The sequence below is a fragment of the Anopheles nili genome, chromosome 3 (genome assembly GCF_943737925.1).
Source record: "Anopheles nili chromosome 3, idAnoNiliSN_F5_01, whole genome shotgun sequence".
Lineage (NCBI taxonomy): Eukaryota > Metazoa > Arthropoda > Insecta > Diptera > Culicidae > Anopheles > Anopheles nili.
In genome coordinates, this window is record NC_071292.1 from 40304305 (window position 1) to 40327396 (window position 23092).

At 34.7% G+C, this 23092-nt stretch overlaps 3 protein-coding genes across 3 annotated transcripts in view; 1 reads left to right on the plus strand and 2 right to left on the minus strand.

The window, feature by feature from the left end:
* The window catches only part of LOC128727115 (uncharacterized), a 32257-nt gene extending 22934 nt beyond the window's left edge, over positions 1–9323 (minus strand). Inside the window, exons 1-2 of the mRNA XM_053820984.1 lie at positions 9046–9323; positions 5610–5825 (exon numbers count right to left, since the gene is read on the minus strand). Of these exons, the coding sequence (XP_053676959.1) occupies positions 5610–5825; positions 9046–9323 (494 nt within the window). The remainder of the gene's footprint in view (positions 1–5609; positions 5826–9045) is intronic.
* A 10245-nt stretch (positions 9324–19568) lies between these two features.
* Positions 19569–20117, minus strand: LOC128724305 (oligoribonuclease, mitochondrial). The gene has a single exon (XM_053818035.1). The coding sequence runs from the start codon at positions 20115–20117 to the stop codon at positions 19569–19571; it is 549 nt and encodes a 182-aa protein (XP_053674010.1).
* A 678-nt stretch (positions 20118–20795) lies between these two features.
* On the plus strand, positions 20796–22323 carry LOC128724306 (caspase Dronc). Its single transcript, XM_053818036.1, has 4 exons — positions 20796–20927; positions 20998–21558; positions 21636–21859; positions 21942–22323. Exons 1-4 carry the CDS (start codon positions 20796–20798, stop codon positions 22321–22323), a joined length of 1299 nt encoding a protein of 432 aa, XP_053674011.1.
* Positions 22324–23092: the final 769 nt, after the last annotated feature.

Consider the following 23092-nt stretch of genomic DNA (forward strand, 5'->3'; position numbering starts at 1 on the left):
TCTTGTCCATTATACTAATCTTTTTGAGTTGTTTCGAGCGTAAAAACTCCACAATAAAAGTAAAGTAGTAAAGTGTTGTACTTACGGCAAACATTAACTTTTATTTTGTACATGTTTGTTGAACGATCGCACATTATCGACCAAGCATTTAATCGTTTTTCCTAAAATGACTTTTTGAAGAATTGTAAAATGACTCTCAAAAAACAATTGTATTTTCTATATATTTAATGTGATTAACAAAATAAATCACTATCACGCTTACTAAATGGAGCAAACAACCTTCAGATTCTGGTGGGTACAGTTCTTAAAAACATGTTAATTTCCCTTGGCTAGATACCGTCGCCTTTCAAAATATATTCATGGCTTCATCAACTAATCAGCTAACCTTATCAACTTGGTCACACATAACTCCAATTCAATTCAAAAATTTCGTTTCAGTGTGTTGCGTTAAAGCCAACCGCACTATCTAACGACGATTCTGAATTCAACTCATTCGAAATTAACGGCGGTAAAAGCACATCTTTTTCAGCACATCCATTTTTTCCCCTTTTTACCTCTTTAGCTAGCAACAAATACTAGTCGGAATGCGTTCACCAGTTTCTAGTAGTGCCTGCATTATAGAGCATAATTAAATATAAAAACTAATTTCATTTGCAAATATTCGTGCGCAGCAGAAGCTGTATCTTTTTTTCGTCTTTCTCTTGAAAGAGTAATAAAGAAATGGCATTCACTGCTGCGAGGTAGCAACAAACTAGTGCAGAAATCAAATGAGAGAAAATCTTTTGATAATGAGAATTTCAGCGTGGAAATAACGGAAAAACTCGATGGGAAGAGTTTGCTAAGTCTTCGTCAATGTTGACAATGTTGCGATGGAAATTAATCATATTAAATTAAATATTGTCAAATTGGCTACTGAATTTTTTGTGCTTCCGAGCATTGCAAACTTGGGCCCTTCCTCGTTGTAAGCCACTCATTGAATTTGCAACGATATTAAAAAGGCTTTCTCAAATAAGTTCTAAAGTATAAAATCCAGTATAAGTATACTTTAGTATAAGTCCAGTGTATGCATTAATCATCAAAAAATCACCTGTGAAATATCTCTTAATATTCATTCAATTGTTTAAGTAATTATTAAAACAAATAATTAATACATATTAAACGTTGCAGTATAATACTATATCCTTTGTATACTAATATGAATAAGTACAGTAACGTTACCTTGTTATTTTCGGTCTTTTGCTTCGGTGCTATTTTGAGCTAGATGAATCAATTTGATTCAAATTTTACACTTTTCGTCAACTACAAGTTGTTGCGTTTTTTTTTCAACACTTGTTAGAGAAACACAAATAGCCATACAGTTTAAATAAATAATAAAAGTCCAAAGAATTTAAAATTAATTATTAAAACACTAACACGATCACTTGAATGGACACAATAAGAAATATGTTTTTGAATTATTTGACCATCAACATAAACACACTCACACTTGTTATAGATATATATATATATATATATATATATATATATATATATATATATATATATATATATATATATATAAATATATATATATATATATATATATATATACATATATATATATATATATATATATATATATATATATATATATATATATATATATATATATACACATATATATATATATATATATATATATATATATATATATATATATATATATATATATATATAATTTTCCGGCACTTATCGTGCAACAAATAATTCCGGAAACCCAACAAATTTCCGAATGTATATTCCTCAGTTTTATTCCAACCTCAAACATTTACGTTCTTCAACTTCATTTAACTCAATATGTGCCCTGAGAGCATAATCGTTCATTTCACCAGATTCTCCTGCACCGGGTTTGACCTCATTCATAGTCGATATGCTTCACGGTTGTGAAGCAGATCTCTCCGTTACGTTGCAAATACACATCTTGCACTCCTCGAGAGGCTCTGTACAAATGAATTCTTCCAAATACTAATCAAACACACCAGTAGACACAATCATGTTTTGAAACTAATTTCAAACGATGTGTTTGACAAAATCTGCCCACATCATACTGCATTCACTGCACATCTATGTATGGTACTAGTTTAAGAAAACACTTTGAAACATTCAGTGGTGTATCTATTTTATCTTCCTGCATCATTTACAGCACATAGGTCAGTACCTTTTTTCGGTTTTAAATCAGCGTAATGATCGATGTTTGATAGCTTTTATCAGATGCCGGTTATAACAGGAACACCTGGATCGAAATGTCCGTTACGCGTGTCACAATAAACATTTTACTAAGTCGTCACAAGTGTTGCTGGTTGATCAGAGTGGTTGCATATAACAGATGTAGAGATGACTATTGTCTTATCAGACGATTATTATCTTATTGGTATGCTCGTGATTTTACTTTGCACACTCAAATTTAACTTACTTTGAACTTTTCAAACTGTGCTTTAAAGCGATATTGTTAAAAGTTCATTAGAACTAATGTGAAACACGTAGGTATTTTCCATAATCACTACCAGTCAGTTCTTTTTTCAACAATTTTTATCAAGTATGTTTTATGCTGTAACTATGCTTCAAGAACACGAACACGATATTAAGTGTTTGATCTGAACGTCAACACTACACACAAGCAACTGACTCCTATGGCGTGTTATGCATTTTCCTCCTTCGTTGTTTTCTGCCCTTTTTCCACTCTGTATTCCTCTCTCGACTAAGAGAGCAGATACAACACCTGGAGCAAATAACAGTGTGTTGTATGGTGGACATTTGCAGTAACGAAAAATAAACTTTTTTAGACATACGATCGAAAACGTTATGTAGTTTAGAAAAAATATTCGAAATAAGTTTTACAACTTTAGATCTACAACGATATAATGTTCTTTTAATTTTATTCAGTTTCATTCCCTTTCTACTATTTTTCTATTAAAAGAAGCGCGACAGTGAGACAATCTCGATTCAGTTTCAACTTTTTTGTACATCTTCTTTACTTTTGCTAAAAGTTTTATCCATGCTTGGAATGTAAGAGCTAAAATTACGGGTGGTTCTCTGTCATGAGCCGTAAGTCATTTATTTAAACGACGACACCGTTGAACTACCAACACGACCTATAGTTACTACCACGGAGATATTCGAGCAGGGCTGTCACAAACGCCAAGAGAAATTATTTCGGTTTGAGCTTATTTGTCCGTAGTTTATAACTGTTTTTGTTTTTTTTTCAAAGCATAAGATGTGCGATATTTATGAAATGAAAACTTGTAAGACGATGTTAGTTGTTACTACGTTATCTGACTGATAGCTGTTCAAAAACCATGAGTCATATGTACTGAAAATTTCAAAATTATATGTTGATGGTCTTTATTGAAACCTGTATGAAAAATATCTATGAAAAATATACTGCAAATTACAAAAATAACTGATAAAGAAAGAAAAGGTACAAAATTAAAAAAGACAACATAGAGTATGCTAATAGAGAACATCAATGAATATGGACCGAAAAAGAAGTACATTCGGATAATCTCTAGCTATAATGATCTGAAGTGATTGAGCAAATTTTCTTGTAAAATCCAATACTATATTTTTCTATCAAATAGAATATTTATAGCTGAATGAAGTAAGATGAACGAAAATCAAAATATCAATAAATAGATGTTTCAACAACACCGTCATCGATTCGAACAAAAGACTCAAATTCGTATATCTAATTAGCCGTTAAAGTAATAGGAGCACTGAAATAAGTTACTAAGCTATAGCATGTTTTGCATATATAAATCCATTCAAACATCTACATATCCGATTACCTTGAATTGGACTGCCTTAAGTGGTCTTGTAATAACTATCAACTACTACAAGCAAATAGGGCTTAAAGTCCTTATATTCCTAATAAAGAAAGTGAAATTTAACTTCGTTGGATGACTTTAAATTATATATTGTACTGTGAAAGAATAAGCTATAACAAATAATCTTAAATAAAAAGTCTAGTTAAAGATGTTAAGAATTTCTAAAAATCACCCGGTTATAGATGTACTAGTATCAACTCGTGCCATCAATTTGTGTATTTCAATTCAGTTTTTCTTCTTTAAGGAAAAAATTAAATTGAAAGATGAATTATTTCGTTTTGAATGTATTATTTAATACTCTGATGAACATGACATAAGTAAATGAAATAATTACTATTACTCATACTCTTTTTGCATATTATGTCGCAGAAAGTTTGTTTCCTACAATGTTTGTTTCCTACAAAAGTAAATTTCTCGCTAAGAACTGAATCTCAAACAACCCATACTTGGCAATTTAAACAATGTTATTCTTTCAATTACATTCTTGATATCCATTATCATAATCATGTCAGTTTTTCCACGAACATCTCTAGATGCACTTTGAAAAGAAATTCCAATGAAATACCGATTTGTACAACGCATTCAATTATCATTTCATTTCAGATTGAATGTCCCATGTGGGCGCAGAAGAACATGTATGTTAAAAAGCAGTATGGTTTGATCTATTCATCCATGACATTGACACATTCATGGCATCAGTGTACGGCTGCAAATTAATAATTTAAGACGGCGTAGTCGACCTTAGTTAATAACGTTCAAATAACACGATAACTAATATATGCATACTCCAATATACACACTTTAGTTTGTGCGTCCTTGCATTGCTTTGCATTACTTTAGTATTCGAAACACCTCCAGTATCACATGATATCACATGATTAGCTTAGTTCTAGATCTTTCTCATTACTGCTATTCAAGTATGGCTATTTTCGCCATTCGAGCATTAAATTTTTAATGAATATATAGCGTAACTGGTGTGCTTGCGTCCATAGCAGCATTATTACAGTTCTGTAAATTTTCATTCGACTGCTTTATCGATTCGATCAAAATGGCACTAAAAACACAAAATGAAACATTGATAAAGTTTATTCGCATGCAAATATTTAACTAAACTATAACCTTCACAAGGTAACTTCAAAGGTTTTTCCTTGCAATTGCCTGCATTGCATGTTGCATACCGTTCTGTTTGAATCTCTTTTGTATGCAAGGAAATGATTGTTGGTAGCTGAAAACGAACTTATTTTGCGCCTAAAGCTTATGCAATGCGCTATACATATGGTTGAAAACATCAAAAATGTAGTCAGCGTGGTCTAATAATTATGGTTTGTGTATCAGATGGATAGCGCCCAAAGGTATGCTATTTAAAATTCGTTTAAAAGTACAAGGTTGATATAAGAGCAAGAAAAAAACGTGCTTGTATTCTAAGATGGAAATGGTGAAGAACAAAGAATAAAACACGAAAATAATAAGACAAAAAAGACTGGAAATGAATAATTACGACACGCGTCACATAATCAAAATTCAACAGTAAATTGCTGAAACAAAGTATGAGCATATTTTTTGAATGAAGTTTATAAGTAAGCAATTTATTTCTGCACAATTTGAAACAAAATACAATTTAAAATGTATTGTGATTTAAAAATAACAATTTAGTTTGGAATATTTTCTTGAATCCAATTCATATATAATAGTTATATTATATTATATTAGTTATGAATATTTATTGTTTAAAATAGCAATTCTTACCTTTCACAGAATGAAAAACGGTTACAAGCAACATTGTCGAAATGGCTACGGTCCGATTCTTCTTCACAGTAACTACAGGTGCAACACGAATACCGGGAGTCATACAAACTTGATTGATCATCGAAGTCAGTAAGATAGTGTTCAGTATCGAAGCCTTCATCGTTTAGGCTTCTCGGAGCTCCAGAGTCCTCTGAGTTGGCAAGGCCCAGTCGCCCTCTAAAATTGATGACAATTTAAATATTCATTAAAATGTTTATTATTACAAACGAGCACAGAGCTGTTCATAATTAATGAGCACATAGATGTAAGTAAAATGTTGGGCAAATGCATGTATTACGTACAACTATCAAAATTTTGAAATATGTTCAACACATGCTTTTAGTCATTTAAATCACGTATAAACACGTATCCTCTAAATCACGTAAATATTTACTCAAAACTGAAATGTTATTGGCAACATAATCAGACGTATCAACCGCTTAGCGATCTAAACCAGCTTCACAAGAAACTGAAACCGTATGCAATAAAGAGGAGATTCCGACAAAGATGACATGTCAGAGGCGTTTGCAAGAAGCTGGAGTGCAGAAGATTTTTTTTCCAGTTGCTTTGTTTTTACCTCCTTTTTTTCTTACTCAAGGATTTATTTCTCTAGCTCTATACCTTCGTATACCTCTGCTACATAGAAGAGCTAGAAATAGCTGATAACTATACCAACAGCCTATGCTAGGATCAGTATGTAATTTGTAAAAGTTGACCGCTGACATTTTCGCTTCTTAGTAAATAATGTCATTTCCCGCGTACTCTAGAAGGAGGTTTAAAAGCATCCGTTTATAACGAAAGAACGTGAGAATTTTCCATCTCCTGGCATGTGCTGTTGGCCATGGTCATTTGTACAAGCCCGGTAAGTTAGGCACCTGGTTATTAGAATAACGCTGAACGATCCAGTACCCAAAGCTCTTTCAAAAGCTGTCCACATACAGTACAGGTGTGGTAGGCTCAAATTGAAATGCAGTGATGGCTAGATAGGCCGGGATCAGTGATTAGATGAAGACGGCACTCAATCGCGATCAGTATCAGTATCTGCTGTAGGGGTCTATGATTGCCGAGCGGTTGAAGCACTGGAAAAGCTAGGTTGAAGTTCCACTGCCATCTTCTAGCAGAAATTCTTTGCGGCGGTAGTTGATTATTTATTTATTTGTTAGCTTGCATTTGTCACTTGTAAATGTAAGATGAAAGTACTAACTTGCTTCAACTAAATGAACTGTATTTGATTTAAGTAAAGAGCGTATCAACGCAAAATATATAGTTATTATACCTACCATATTTAAGCCTTCTTTGCTGTGACGCGATATAGATTCTAAAATTTAATTGACCTTGACTATTACAGGTTAGTTATGGTCATGATTCGGTAGTTTAACGTCAAGTAAGGTGCGTGTAAATTATAATTACAAATCCACGAATGATATTTTTATGGCATGATGCATTTTGTCCTTACGTAGACATAACATGTGTGGCGAGCACCAAGTATAATACATGTTAAGTGAGCTTTACATTTTTGCTCTGATTATTAACTGCTCTATATATTTTGAAATCGTCAACATACATTAGTATCGCCCAATCTTGAATAGCATTATCGCTGTTTGTTTTATTACAAACAAACAGGCACAAACAGACGACGACATCTTTCGACATCCGAAACTTCGGGTTCTCGACTCTCAACTAAGCAATTCCCATTAAGCTTACGTAAGGGTATGTGATAGCTAGAGTCTCTATTGAAGATGACCGCAACAGGACAAGTTCTGATCGACAACGGGTGGTTGGTATCTTTAAGAAAGAGACAGCAGCAAAATTTCATCAAATTATTGATCCAATCGAGGAAAAAAAACGTTGCCAAAAAAACAACGTACTAGGACTAGTACGGCTAGACATACTAGGACTTCATAAATAAACTCCATATTACGTGCCTGATTACTTATATCAATCAGATTACTTATAAAAAAACATTTTCCGATCACTATCCCATATAGTTGATTTCTTATATATAACGCTTATGATAATGATAGGATGTTGTAATATGCATCTCATTTCATCGCGATAAGTGATCACTTTCCCTACCAATTATTTTTAATCCTTTTAATTAACCAGGAACAACAAGGTTAGTTGTCCTATTAACGAGTAAAAGTATATTAATAATAAACTCATGGTTGGCAAAACCAAACATGTCAAACATGTCTAATGTACAATAATGTTTTATATCAAAGAGAGCATAACTTTAAATTTTACAGCCACGACTCTGAAACCTTTTATAAATATTATTATGCTAAGGTCTGCTACAGGAAACTTTCATGTAACAAATGCCAGATCCGCATAATTGTTGTAAAGATGCCAAAGCCGTTCAACTGGTCTAGTAAAAGTGAAATCTCTTACATGTTGTGTGTTTACCCTTATATTTGCTTCGCTGCATGCAATCGATCGCTTCCACGTGGTTCCGCTTCGTATAGATTCGCTGCTGCTGGTAATACTTCCGCTGCTTTACTTCCTATCTGTTCCGTGTTCAATTGCGTTCGAGCATAGATACACATCTTACGTCTCGAAAAAGGGCTAATCCGGTTTCTACCCACCGGTCCCTGAATACCAGATTCATACCCTCGAAACTGTTTGTTGGTGAGTGAACTTTGTCTCGACCGAATGGACGATTGATGGCCATTGTAAACCATTTGACGAATGAAGAGCTTGCATATAAATATGCAAAGAAACATCTTAAACAACCAATAGCAACAACCTTTGCATGGTTCCTAATTCATCGTATACGCAGTGAAAACAGAGTAAAATGTTTGAAATGGTTAGTAATCTACGATTCGTCAAAGGAAAGCAGTAGAATTAAATAAGGGTTAAAAAAATTCACACCATACAGTGCGATGTGCAATTCTGTGATGTTGTTGCATATATCTCATCCCACCTTTGTTTGTTTTTAAGCCGAATGTAAAATTTTTGTACATCCTTTTTGACCCTATACGTAGCTTCTAACATGAGTTTCTGGATCCAAATTAACAACATCCAGACACGAACAATATTTTATGTAGAAATAATTTAATACAAATACCAGTGAGATTACCCTCTTAGTAAACGGCTGAAGAATCAATAAAAGAAGGATCCATAGCCGAAAGTGTTAGCGTACGGCAAAAACACACAATGGTGTCTCGGGGTCAATTCTCGACTAAGCCTCCTCAATACGAAGGGTCTACTTTTAGGCTATGAAAACAATTTGAAGTAAAAGAAAACATAACAAACAAAGAATTTTAACCAAACAGATCTTTTGACCTTAAAGCCGATTGTTCCTGCACTTCTTAAGATGGAGAAGAAGGAATGAATATGTGCTGTTAAAAATCAATACAATTTATGCATATGTGATCGTATGTAACCAGATGGTACTTACTTTTTACCCTTCTGATCAACACTGTCTACCATCACGTTCCATGTTCGATGGATGAGATAGAGTAAGAACAACATGCGTGAATTTTCGGGATTACGTGGTTGCTGACTTTCGGATTCTTCGTGCCCACTGTGACTGTAAACAAGTTCATCTTCGAAGAAACACCGCTTCGGGCCGGTATAATCTAGCTGATCGTGTATTGTGGATCGATACCGTCCAGAGCGATTTTGTGTCTCCTTTCTTGGCAATGTCGAATTACTACTGCTCATGGCATTGCCCATGGTAAGACTTTACGTTTTTTTACTAATCTTACGCAAACGCAAAAGGTACGCGTTATTCTCGGAGTGTGTAAATTGTACCTTAAATGTCATGAACTACGATAACATTTTGCGTGAAACAATGTTTTTATCAAACAGATGTACGATAATGGATGATAAAATACACGCTGTCCATACAATTTCTATAAACGATGATTTAAGTTGATTTTTTTCACGTTAGAGTCTTCGAACGCACACAGTCTGAAATTAGAAGAGAAAATAAAACCATACATTGATTGGTTAGTATTTATATTCGCTGGGCATACTGTTACGATTATTATTCTCGTTGCAATATATTATCTTGATTTATAGAAATTTGGCTAAAAGAGAAAAAAAAATTGTTGTTTTGTTGTAAATAACATATTCCGAATTGAATAAGTACATTTCTAGCTAGCTGATGCAACCGGTTCCAGCTGAAACGATTTATTATAGCCCCCCTTTTTCGTTCGTTTGTTCGTTCGATGATCAATAATGAGTAGAATAAGCAAAGGAGATCAAAAAACTTTCCTTCAGTGGATTTGTCAATTTTCATACTTGCGAATAGTTCGTTGATGCTGTTATAGAAATTCTCATACATTTCATGCCTATCAAGCTGTTTTATCCAGTCTTACCTTAAACTATTTCAACGATGTTGTTTTAATGATATTATTTTTTGTCGAATCATGTTTTGTTTTTTATGTGATCAATTAAATCGAAAACAACATACCACGTTTGTTGACTTTCTCTAATTCTAAGTGCTCGGGATCAGGCTCTTAAGCGGCTGTTGGGAGGAAATGCCTTTCAGTTCACAAATAGTTATTCAAATCTAAATACGGTCAGGCCGTTCTTAAATAAATAACAATAACAATAACTAATTCTAAGTGCATCAATTCTATTTGATCAATCCCTTTTTTTGCATTATTTAAGTCTTTCTTCCTTCTTGTGTTTTTACTGCACCTGCTTTTCCCGTCGTTCTGTCTTTCCCACTTACACACGTTGCACTTTCTTTGTCTCGCCATTTATACGTACCGGATTCTAGCCTTCTAGAATCTACAGAACCTACTATATTTACCTTCCACTAGCATATTTGCTACTATCCCTGTGCATACACCTCGTTTTCACACACCACGTTAACTCGTTTTCGCACCACCAATATTGTCATATTTTACCAATATAAAAAACTTGTAATGCCGATCAAGTTCAATTTGTCGGTTTTTATCATTGATTCTTCGGAAGAATAATAGGAGAAGAATGACAAAGGAGAGAGCTAGTAGCAAAGGCAGGAGTAAGTGGTGGAAGAGACCCACTGGGCTGGGTAAACCAACACATTCGAAAAACATAACCGCTTATTGTCTTGAATAAAATAACAAATTTAATCCGGATAAAAATTGCATGTCATCAACCGTGCCCAAAATTTCCCAGACCAAATGACCTTGGGAAGGCCAATTGAACAGCATGTGTTAAAAACAAAACCCACAACTACGCTGATGAATGGTTCTATAACGACTCTTCTGATCGAAGAGAGGCGGTTCACGCCCCTTACGGCAACATAACGACAAAAGACGTTTAACTTTCACCAAATTGCAGCCGTGCGGTTGCTTTGTTCCGTCTTTCACCGATCAGTAAAATCCCAAAATTATGTTAATGGTACAACAATATCAACAACGAAAAATAGAGTCGATTGCTTTGCCCCGAAGAAGGGATACAATTACCGAAGTTTACGCTTGGCTCACAGCATGGACCCTCGCTGGATACGGTTAGTTGACTTCATGTGAATAAGGAGCACGGTTTTCTCTACCGAGATCATAATGACTGTACTCGCTAGTAGCATCAAAGTAATCGGACTGTAACCGATGTCTCGGATACGTTTTTGAAATCAACACTACCACGTAGTTGAAATCAATTCTACCCTTGGACTTATAGTTATGCTGTTCAGGGTTAATTTAACGACGAGCTACGAAATCAACAAAAACTAACAGAATCTTCTAGTTATTGCAAAATTGCTTCCTCATGTCAAATTTATTAAAGATTTTAATGCCGGATTTGTGTGTGTGTGTGTGTGTGTGTAATATCTGCATTAAAATGATAAAAATAAATCATTTGTAATAATGTTAGATAAAGATAAATAATTTGTGGCATCCACGTTGAAATTGGCAATTTAAAAAAATTTAAGAAATAAATCAACATAATTCTAAACATGTCCATGAATGGATTGTAATGCGCTAAATGCTACATAGCAACCAAATAACTATATAATTTGCTAGTTTACAAAGGGATGATGGTATAAAAGTCAACCCATTTTCTTCTCTTATACTTGATAACGCGGTTAGTTCGTCACATTAACCCACATAGCGCACCATCCGGAGACAGGTTCCTTGAGCTCAAGGGAAATCGAAAATGATTATGAGCAGAAAGTTGACCCACGATAGTCCACGTACAACAGAAAGCAGCACGTTTTCCTAATCATTGGCGTGGTACACTTCCTTGCAAAGTACGCTTTCTGCAGGCGATTCCGCCATCCTGTTGCACCATTATGTCCATTAACAGATCGCTTGCAGAGACAGCGCTCTCAATACCTCCGCACAAGTGTAGTTAAATTGCATTGGCTGCTTCGAAAACCCAACGTTGGCAGTGACAGGTCAGCAAGTTGTAAGATGAAGATGCGAAACAGCGTTTAAACTGCTCATATGCATTGCTATATATATATATATATATATATATATATATATATATATATATATATATATATATATATATATATATATATATATATATATATATATATATATATATATATATATATATATATATATATATATATATATATATATATATATATATATATATATATATTTATGTATATATATATATATATATATATATATATATATATATATATATATATATATATATATATATATATATATATATACTCTTTCCTTGTATGAATCTGACCTTAATACGAATATAACAAATTTATTCAAGTCGTTCTTATTTTTCTATCTATTTCGTAAAATGCCCCACAGTGGTATTCCGTGCTCTTTTGGTTGTTTAAATTCTTTTGTTTTGTGTATTGTTATTGACTTTGCACCATATAGTCAATAGCTGTTTCCATAAAATATGCAAATACAACAAGGTGCTTATAAAAGTAAGCGTTATACGAATAACGGCATTCGATACCCTTGGCAAACTAAAACCTTTTACCAACTATTAGCAAGCAAAAAAATCTGTATCATATGGAGCAAACAACGTATTTTAAACACATAGCATACATCTCGTCCAGACATTTACGACAGCAACATAAACCGCACTGACGCTTTTTTCTAGCTTGTTGCATTGTCGCCAGTACCTTTTTCACATTGTAACGCAATGCCTCGTACTATGGCATGGTGAAATGCTGACATTTATTTATGATGAGGGAATAGACGATTCAAAATACGAAAAAGAGAGGTTTGTAACGCTGCTTCATGGCATCAAACATTCATTCGGATAGATATATCAAACAGCATGATCTTAATTACAAATCGCCACCCGCTGCTTTTAATGTCTTTCCGGCATCTGGCATTCAGCAACAACACCGGAAATACGAGCGAATCTTTTTATGTACTCTATTTATTTAAGAACATCCATCATTATCGACATTTAAAGTGCGCTAGTTAAGTCATAAATAAATTGTAATAACCGAAAAGTGTGTTTTTTAACAAGATAAAAATGAGCACTCCAATATCTCCAAAAGCTATCCCCTTATCTCAATTCATTAATACCATCACTTAATGCGCATAATCTGTCCACAAAACGTGTTTAATATCGGCAGTTTTAGGTATTTTATATTGATCAAAATTCCCATTATGATCTTACTATTTTATCATCGTTATAAATCCACAATTTTTCATTTTGTTCAATTCTATTCTCACCATATTTACAATATTCTCGTGCTCGAGCTTTGCAGAACGTTACCAACTATGCACGGAGCATGGAAAAGCAACATCTAGAATGGATTCAAAACACAAAACGACCGGAAACACAAACAGATAGACATAATCTTATGATTTTCTCTCTTTTGGTGCAAGCTACCCTAGGATACACAAGTTGATTCGCATTCGCATGCTTCGCGAATGCGGTCAATACACTTTCGATTGACACAATTTTTCAAACCAATATCGTTCCCCGTCTATATCTGCACGCCCTCGTCGGCGTCCAACACATTTATATTTTTGGGGTCACTACCGAAAAGATCGGTCAAATGGTCATAATACCAAACAAACTCTGATGGAAAGTAAACTGAACTACTTTTCACGCGATCACGGCTTCATAATAATGTGTGCCTTTTTTTTAGTGTTTTTTATTTCAATTTCACCTTGCACATTTATATCCAGCACTGTATGTTGGACCTTTTTTGAACAAACAAAACTCGCAAAACTCTTCGCAGTCTGTTGCACTCACTTTTTATAATTTTGGGAAGACTGGAAGAAGTTCATCATTGATATTTTTACCTTTTATTAGACATATTTCTTATAAGAAAAAATCACTTTGCCTTGACTTTACGTGTATTTTAACTCATGGTTTAGACACAAACAATTTCAAATCACCATCGAAACACATTCAAACATAAGCAATACTTCAGCAATTTATTCCAACCACCAAAGTGTAATTGTAATCGATGGAAAGAAATAGTATCATATTCACAACGTGTGTTATTTTGCTGAACACAACATGCTTCTCTTAACCAACGACTTCCCGATCGGCGCGAAGTACTCGCCTGATATGATGCTCGGAACTAAAATGCACAGCGAACGCGCCATCGAATGAACGAAAGTGGTCTTCCGCCTCTGTTTACGCCACACCGCATGATACCAAGTCTTTGGCTTCACTGTCGGCTGGTAAGGTTTGTCTTGGCCACAACTGGTAACAAATCCTGATACTCTTTCGTTTTCAAATATCAGAAATCGAATTTTAAAATAAGATCATTGTGAAACGCTGAGTTAAGTCTCGAATAAATAAATGTGTAGTTTACTGTCGATCTTGTCTAAAAATTTATAAAAAAAATACCGGAGTATTGATACTTAACAGAGTATTGAAAAGCGTATATTTAAGATACGATTTATATTAGGTTTGATGATGTCTTAAAATAATTGAAAAATAAACCTTAAGCCCATAGTACGTTATTAGCCGTTTATGATACGAACGACTCTCTATCTCTAGGCCAGGTGTGTCAAACTAATTTCATTCGGACATTTCACGCACACTTGTTGCAGCGTCCGATTTGTTTTCGGTGTTTGTTTGTTGTACAAAAAAATCAAAAATACCGTGATTTGGCGAAATTAGAAACGCGCACTAGAGCTGCATGAATCATACAACTTGAACGACTTGAAGTTAGACATACCTGGAATATATGTATGAAAACCGCAGGATGCATAAGGGAAAGGCTTTCTCAACAACCTTGTTCTATCTCATTTAACCTTGTTTAGGCTGAAGATATTTCATAAAAACACCTTCAAGACCGGGAAGGAAGCGGCTTAATTTATCAACGAATTAATTTTGAAACATGTTTTCCATATAACTTTTAATTATTCGTAGATTCTGTGTGCATTTAGCCAGTGATTCAAAATACACTCACAAAATATTGCATCCCATCATCTGAATCAGCATGTATATTTATTTTTGATGCAACCTCAAAGTACGATTGATGTTTGCACACAATTTGGTAGTTAGTTCATAGACCGTTGAAATTGAAAATGAAAATACAACCGGTTTTCATCTATATTCACTAGTGCATCGAAATTCCAAAACCTGCTGTACAAATGAAAGTAGATTTATTCCGCCAACAAACGAGATCAGTTGCTTGAATCAGTTTCAGGCACTGAGCGATTCTAACCAGTCTCATCGAACAGCCAGTCTCAACCGGCCTTGCACAACAAATACACAAACAAACCCACCAAGCATGGTATCAAAATTAAACGACAGCAGATGGCATGTCTGTTGCAGAGCAAGGTTCAGGCTACTGTTGCCGGCCCCTATCCGATCACGATCGTTCCGGGATTCTGGTATCCCGGGCGATGTGGGCGCGAGAGGAAATCCCATCACAAACCCGTCCTGAAATATAGCTCAAGACCTCATTTGGCTCACGCGCAAGAGAAACTCGCGGTATCGGTCGAATGCAACAAGACAGGAAGATAAGAACTGGGTAAATAGGTTATTGCACTTCGAATGGCAAAGGCCTTATGTGAACCTTGATATTGAAACAAAAACTCTTTACATTTCATGCAACATATGATTTATTTATTATTGGATGTAAGTTCAACGGATAATCATCTAACTGAACTCCCCTTTAACATGAGACATTAATGTACATCGTTAAAAATCAAGCAGTTTGCGGATCGGCTGTACTTTTTGTAAATGAACATGTAAAGTGTGGTTGCATTTAGAACATATTCAGATTTGTAGGACATTATCCCAAAATGACAGGGTTTTAATGCGAAATTTTTAGCAACCCAATTCATGATGATAGATGACAAATACAATTCGACAAATTCAAATAAATAACTGCGTTGGAGTTTGTAAAATAATCATTAATTGATTAATTGAAACAGAGAATTGAATGGGAAGAATGATTCTTTTGAAATAACACAAATGATCGCTTTAAAGCTGCAATTGAATTTATAAAATTTTCAGCAACAATATGAACAGGAAAATATTACAATCTTCAAATTCATCATTTCAGTTGAATTGAAGAGAATATCCATGTTTTTGTATTCAATAGCCCTGTAGTTCCTTACCGTGAATACAGAATAGATGAAGTTCCAATCATTACTCTTTATCACTTATTTACCTTAAATCTCAGTCACAATTAGATGAATTTTGTGCTCTAGTAATTATACTGAAATTGCGGCATCTGTCATTAGAAGCTTCAATAGTTCTTTTATTGTTCACACAAACAGGAGTCCTTTTGATTTCATGTGACTAACAACTTTACATGTAGCTGCAACATCTTTCATCTTCTATAACATTTTATCACATTCATCATGCGAATGCAGCGAAAGAAATGTTCTGCTTTAAACAAACAATACTAGCCTTTTTTTTAGTATCAACGATCTATGATCATGCAACTTTAACAACAACTGCTTCGAACTTCCGCATATGTGAGTAATTTCAGGGATCTAAACTAAAGAATGGATGATAAAAATTTCCGTCCTATAGATCGTATTTAGTTTTGATACTAATTGGATGGGCAAAACAACTAAAGCTGAGCATGGATAACCGCAACTCCTTTGCAAAGCAAAAATGGCAAAGGTATTAATGGCTCATTGTATCCATTATAACAACAATGCATGTGTACGCAGAAAGATTAACAACTGTAACAAAGGTCAAGAATGTTGTTCTTTCTTAATTATTTGATTGAATCTCTGTTTGGACCTATAGACTTTCGAAACAGATATTTTGAGTCGAGAAGTTTTCGTAGGTCGTAGTATGGATCGGTTAGTTAGTTAGGTTAGACAGCATCCAATATAGGTGATGTTTTAGACAACTTCAAAGATACGCTCACTTCTCTGTACATCACTCCAGCGTAAACTCGCATTGGCGTTTTTTAGAAGGGTCGCTCACGGCACCACCGTCATTTTGGCTTTTGACTCGTTTATCCCCAACCCGAGGTCCTCGGCGTACGCCACAATCTGCAATTACTTGTAGAAGGTGGGTTTCGAGGTTTCTAGGTGGGTTCGAGGATTCCAAAAGAGCTCATTGTGGCCGGGATTCCAAAAGAGCTATGCTATCATATGTGGCTTTTAAGTCTATGAAGAGATGGAATGAGTGGAGCTGATACTGATCTTCTCCAAAATCTACCGCTTTTTGAAAATCTGATCAACGATGCACTGTGACCTATCTACCTTCTTGTATATGGGGTAAATGATAACAAGATTCCAATCACAAGGCATCGATTCGCTATCCCATACCTCAGTAACGATTTCAAGAATTTCTTGTTCCATTACTGTACCCCTGTTTTAAAATAAACATTGTATCTTTTAAAATATGAAATCAAAAAGAATTTTATCTCTATCTGCATGCTTGCAAGCAACAACACAAGTCAAAGTGATTATGTACATCCCCCAGTTGTACATCCCCTTAATACCGCAGGAGAAGATTTTGTTACTAAAAACTAAAACTAACGGTGACTAAAAATAACGCGCGTTCAATTTCTAACAGACGATTTGTACATTTATCTCTGTATATTTATGGTTGTTTTAGCTTGTTGTACTATTAAGTGAATTTTAATTTTTTCTCTTAGAGATATGGACAGTGTAAATATTTAATAAAATAGGAGAGAGTGTACTCCCCTGCAGTAAGCCAGTTAAAGGTATAAATGATTCTGCTACGCTTGATTTCAAATGAACTAATTCCAAAGAATGAATGGATCATTAGAATATATTTGACAAGAATGTTAAAACGAATTAATTTTTTGTACCAGTATGCCATACTATATCAAAGGATTTTTTTTATATCTAACAGAGGAAATCCAGTTGATTTTTTCGAATGCGGTTCCGTTGAATGGAATTGATGATTTAATAGAATTAATATTTAAACCAGTCTGCTAAGCCATATTCAGGGATACTTTTAGTACCTCGGTGTATCATTTTAGAAGTTAATAAAAATCTTACAGGAAGATGATCGGAAGTAAAGTTTGAAACTGCAGCTAAAGCAGCGTTAAAATGAGTTCTTGATATTACAAGGTCAAGAATTGTAGTAGAGCGATTGATGCCAATTGAATAATAGGACTATTAGAATGGGTTAAACATATATTTCCTCTTTGAACTACGACAAACAGAATCTTTCCCATTTGGTTAGCTCTGTCGCAATCCCAGAGTTGATCCTGACGAAAGTTATTGGAATCAGTGCTTCCGCTAGGATTATAGATGGAAACTATAGTTAGGAATCTTTGATGTGGTATTGGAAGATAATCAAATTGGAAAGATAATCAAAAAAATCTAAGCTTTTGTTCCCAATGCCATTTGCATTCCAATATAAAATAGGAATTCTATCTTAATGTGACATTTTTTAAACAATATTTTTCCGTGATTTTAACAACCCCTGAAATTTATTCCTTTTTAGTTCTACGCCAGTTAAGAAGGGTAAACATGTCTTCAACGATATCGCCATTTTCATTCTGATCTACGGGCTTATCAGTTTGAAGGTGAACATGCCCAGATGGTACATATTCAGCGTAGCATTGCGGTTCAAAAGAAGATTTTTGAACAGTTTCTGTGATTGGTGGAGGCTTTGCTAAGGATGGAAACTGTGTTTTGCCCAAACAAAAATCAGTAATTATTTTTTATTTATTTTTATGTAAATTTGAAATTGTTTTCCGTGCTGGACAACCGAAAAAAAAATCGCAATGTGGTGTTCACTACAATTGGCACACTGTAATTTAGCAGAAGCTATTCTACCATCTGAATCTGTCGTAGCTACACTTGGTGGGCATTGATTAGAAATATGCGCTCCTGAGCATTTCACACGTGCTGATGTGCGATGACAATTTGCTTCACCATGACCGAATAGTTGACCGAATTTATGCATTGGATCGAACCTTGCTTATGAGCGTAATTTATAAAAAAAAGCATTAGCTGCTCTTGGTAACGTTTCTTCCTAATGGAAAGTTTTTAAATCGTAGTATTCGCGATTTTACATTTGGTAAGCGCTGGGAAAATATCCTCAGAAGGCATGTCTGGAAGACCGTGGAGTACAATTTTGTGATACAATGGAGTTGTGATAGAGTAGTTAACCACACTGTTATCTACTACTTTTCCAGAAACCGATGAATTAGTAGGAGTTTCTTCATCGATCGCGAGATCTTCATATCGGCTCCTAGTTGGCATAACAGGCACACTCAATTTTGAGATAGGAATCATCTTCCCAACTTTGCCAAAGGAATAGTGGAACTACCTTTCATGGGCACTATTTTCTTGCTTCGCCCCATTGCTAAGGGTGAAGAGCTAGCTCAGATTAGCAGTAATCATCGATATTTCTCTACTTTTGTGTTGTTCACTAATGACTTGACTCGCTGTTTTATACAAAAACGTCCGTATTCGCAGAAGACTATGAGCAAACTGAAAAATCATCCTCTTCATCCATCCGTTTTTCTCACGTTCAACAAACTCAATTATACTTCTTCATTTCAAAGGTATATTCTATTATCAAAATAATTCTTTATTTTTTCCATACGTTATTAATGATGCAATTCTATTGGGTTTCTGTGAAAAATGTATCTTTATAATATTTCATTTCGTTAATGCTATCTTCGATATCCTCTAACCCTCTATGAGCGAACCGTTTTGGTGGAGCAGAATTGTAGATTTTTATATTCCAACGTTTACATAGCTCCTTTATAGTGCTTACATCAACTACGCGATAGTGCATATATGCATCCAGCAATGGCATGTATTTTCTTAAAAAAGCACGATCCATATAAATACTATTTCCTGCCATTGGACATTGTTTTTCTGGACAATGTTGTTTAACAAAATCTAGTACTTCTGTTTCCGCTTGTTGTAAATTGATTTTCGATAATTTTACAGCGTTTATCAATCCTGATTTAGCATGATGCAGCATGCACCAGTCATCCATATTCTCAAGTACACTATCAGGCTCTTTGATAATTAAATTCGGTCCTTTAGCAACAATATTAAGTTTACTATCTGTAATGATACATGCTATCTCTAATATTCTGTCCTTGTCAACGTCCAAGCCAGTCATTTCTAAATCAATCCACACTAGATTTTGACACGACATGTAAGTATATTTCCTAAAATTGGTTGTTGAATTTAGTATTGGAGAGAGTGAAGTATTATAATTTTGTCGAAACTGGTATCTTAAATTAAAACGATTTAAGCTTCTGATAATCGACGACATCGATTTTCTACTTTGTAGGGTGCTTATTTACCAAGTATAGGCGACTGATGCTAAAAAGATTTCAACCTCAGAAGAATAGGTAATGATCCTATTCAGATGCGTTTACTCTTGTTGTAAGACACAATCCACCTTATGAGTCCACTTGTGATGCTTCTGGATTATATGGAAAAAAACCAAATGCAACAATTTATATCTTTTTCAGAATAATATTTGTAGTCATTTAAAAATAGATATTATGCATCCCATGTTCACTATTTTACAAATCAATGCATGTACTATTTCTGAAACGAATAGCAAGTGTTAATCAAAACAATGAGCCTTCTTTTGAACACATCAGTTTGTTTGGATCGTGGAAACACATGTGATACATTTGACGGTGTTGCTCATCAAATGTCATTTTTAACGATACTGTCAATTTGATTGTCAAGCATAATGCTTATAGCCAAACCCGACTTTCAAAGAGTTTGAGAAACTTTTGCCAAGTCTCGTGAATAACAAAGAGCCTGTAAACAATAAAACAATTCTCTTTTGGTAGCAAAAAGTTGAAACGCGTACATAATGAATAATCAGGACAGGCATACAATCCTCACTTTCTTGGACAAACTAGTGAGCAACACTAACTACTCTACTTTACGGAATGAGTGCATTAAACGTAATATGCTTTCCCAGACGATGGTATCTAGAATCGAAGTGAGTCATTACACAGCATCTGCTTTGTTGTGCCATCCTTAAAAAGTGTTTCGATTTTTCAATTCCCCAGAGCATTGCCCATGATGAGTTGACTAGGCATAAAAAGTTATTCGACAAAATTACGAAACGTGGTCCAAAAGCCTTTGATGTCCTGCTCGATATATGCCAAAAGGAGTTCCCCAAAGCATATCCCTTACTTAAGCCTTCCTCGTATGATCATCAAATGCATTCCACACATAATCCTCAACGTGTGCGATCAGTAAGCTGTAACGTTCCCCCAAAACCATACTCATTCCGCAGTCAAGGTGATGTAGAAGATGGCAAAAACAACAACCTTGCTACTAGCGTATTGATGGAAGAAAGCAAATGTATGCTTCAAGTGTATCCGGACATACTACCCACATCTTTCTCGGTAAAACTATCTAGAGGACCAATTGAAACTCATCCAAAAGTATCGTCATATCCAATGAAAAGTCGCAACAGAGGAGTTGCTTTTATTGTAAACGTAATAACATTCGTAAACGATATACGCTCCAAACGAAATGGCGCTGACATTGACGCCAGAAATCTAATCTCCGTGTTTCAGCAGTTAGGCTTTATTGTGTTTTATTATGAAGATATTACATCGGCTGTAAGTAAAATAATGTTCCTGATTCGACATGTTTTATTTCAATGAACACTACAAATAACATCGTTTTTGCTTGATAGGATTTAAACGAATTAATTGGACAACTGAAGGAATCACAATATTTCCCGTGTGATTGTTTTGCCTTCTACATTCTTTCTCATGGTGAGCGCATGAAAGGAAGTGATTACATCTACATGCATGACAATTCAATACTACGTGTTGAAGACCTTCTTACAAAATTTAATACGGTAAACTGTACCAAACTCGTCCGCAAGCCGAAGCTATTCTTCATTTCGATATGCCGGTAGGTAGAATACAATACAAAGCAATACTAAAAATGCTTTTATACATTACCTATATCGCCAACTTTTTTTTTATTCAATCAGAGGACTTCAATCTGACCAGGGGTCATACCGTTTATCAACAAATACTGAACGTGATGGAATGGTAGATTCAACGAAACCGCTACCTTCAAACATAGCAACATACTGTGACATGTTAGTCTGCTATGCCACTGTTCCCGGATTTGCAGCCCATCGAGATACCAACACAGGATCCTGGTTTGTTGAAAGCATGTGCAAGATCTGGTCCGAACACGCACATGATACGGATGTTGAGATTTTAATGAAACTAGTAGGTGATTATGCATCAACATATCGTACTGAAACGGCAGCGTTGCAAACAATTTGTACTGAACAAAGAGGATTCTTTAAGCAACTCTATTTGAATCCTGGTTATTATGAACAACCATCAGATATATTTGATTGATTGTTTATTCATTCCACAACAGTTTTCTTATTTTTTACTGTAATCTGCTTATATTTTTTATTTTATAAATGCTTCGCTTTGTCAGTTTTCTGAGGCATACTACACATGTATGTGAATTGAATGGCATATATTTTCAAACTAAGGATACAGTTGTTCCAAATACTTTTTGTTCATATTATGACAGAAATTGATTACAAATAAATAATTCTGCTCAGCTTTCATGAGCATAACAAATAACAGAGTTAAAACCTGTTGTTAAAAAGAAGTACAGGTGCATAACGCGGATTGAAAATATCACATGTTTTGACAAGTTTCGCAGTTCATGTACTTAAATGTAGAACAACTGCTGGTTTGCTTCCCCTAAGGATCTATTGAAATGAAAATGATGTCATAGGTTTTCATATTCATTTCCTCAATGTAAGTTAAACGTTAACTGAACTAGTTATGGGGTTGGTATTAGTTAGATCAGAACAATATGATGTAGCGATCGAACTTCATGTGCCCTGGACAACTCGTTCTTTGTTGAATGATCAAGGATCGTAGAGCCTACTACAAGCAAAAGAATCTATAAGGCAGACGGTGAACGTTAGGTGTAAAACAGCTCGGGCTGAAAACATCCCGCCAAAACAAGAAATAGTCTTTTCTTCTTCTTAAAAGGCTCATCAACCGGTGAACGGTCATGGCCGGTCTTGGTTAGACTTTGTATGACTTGAAATTTTCACGTACCATCGTGTGTTTAAACCACATGCTAAAGTTTCGGCTATCAGGC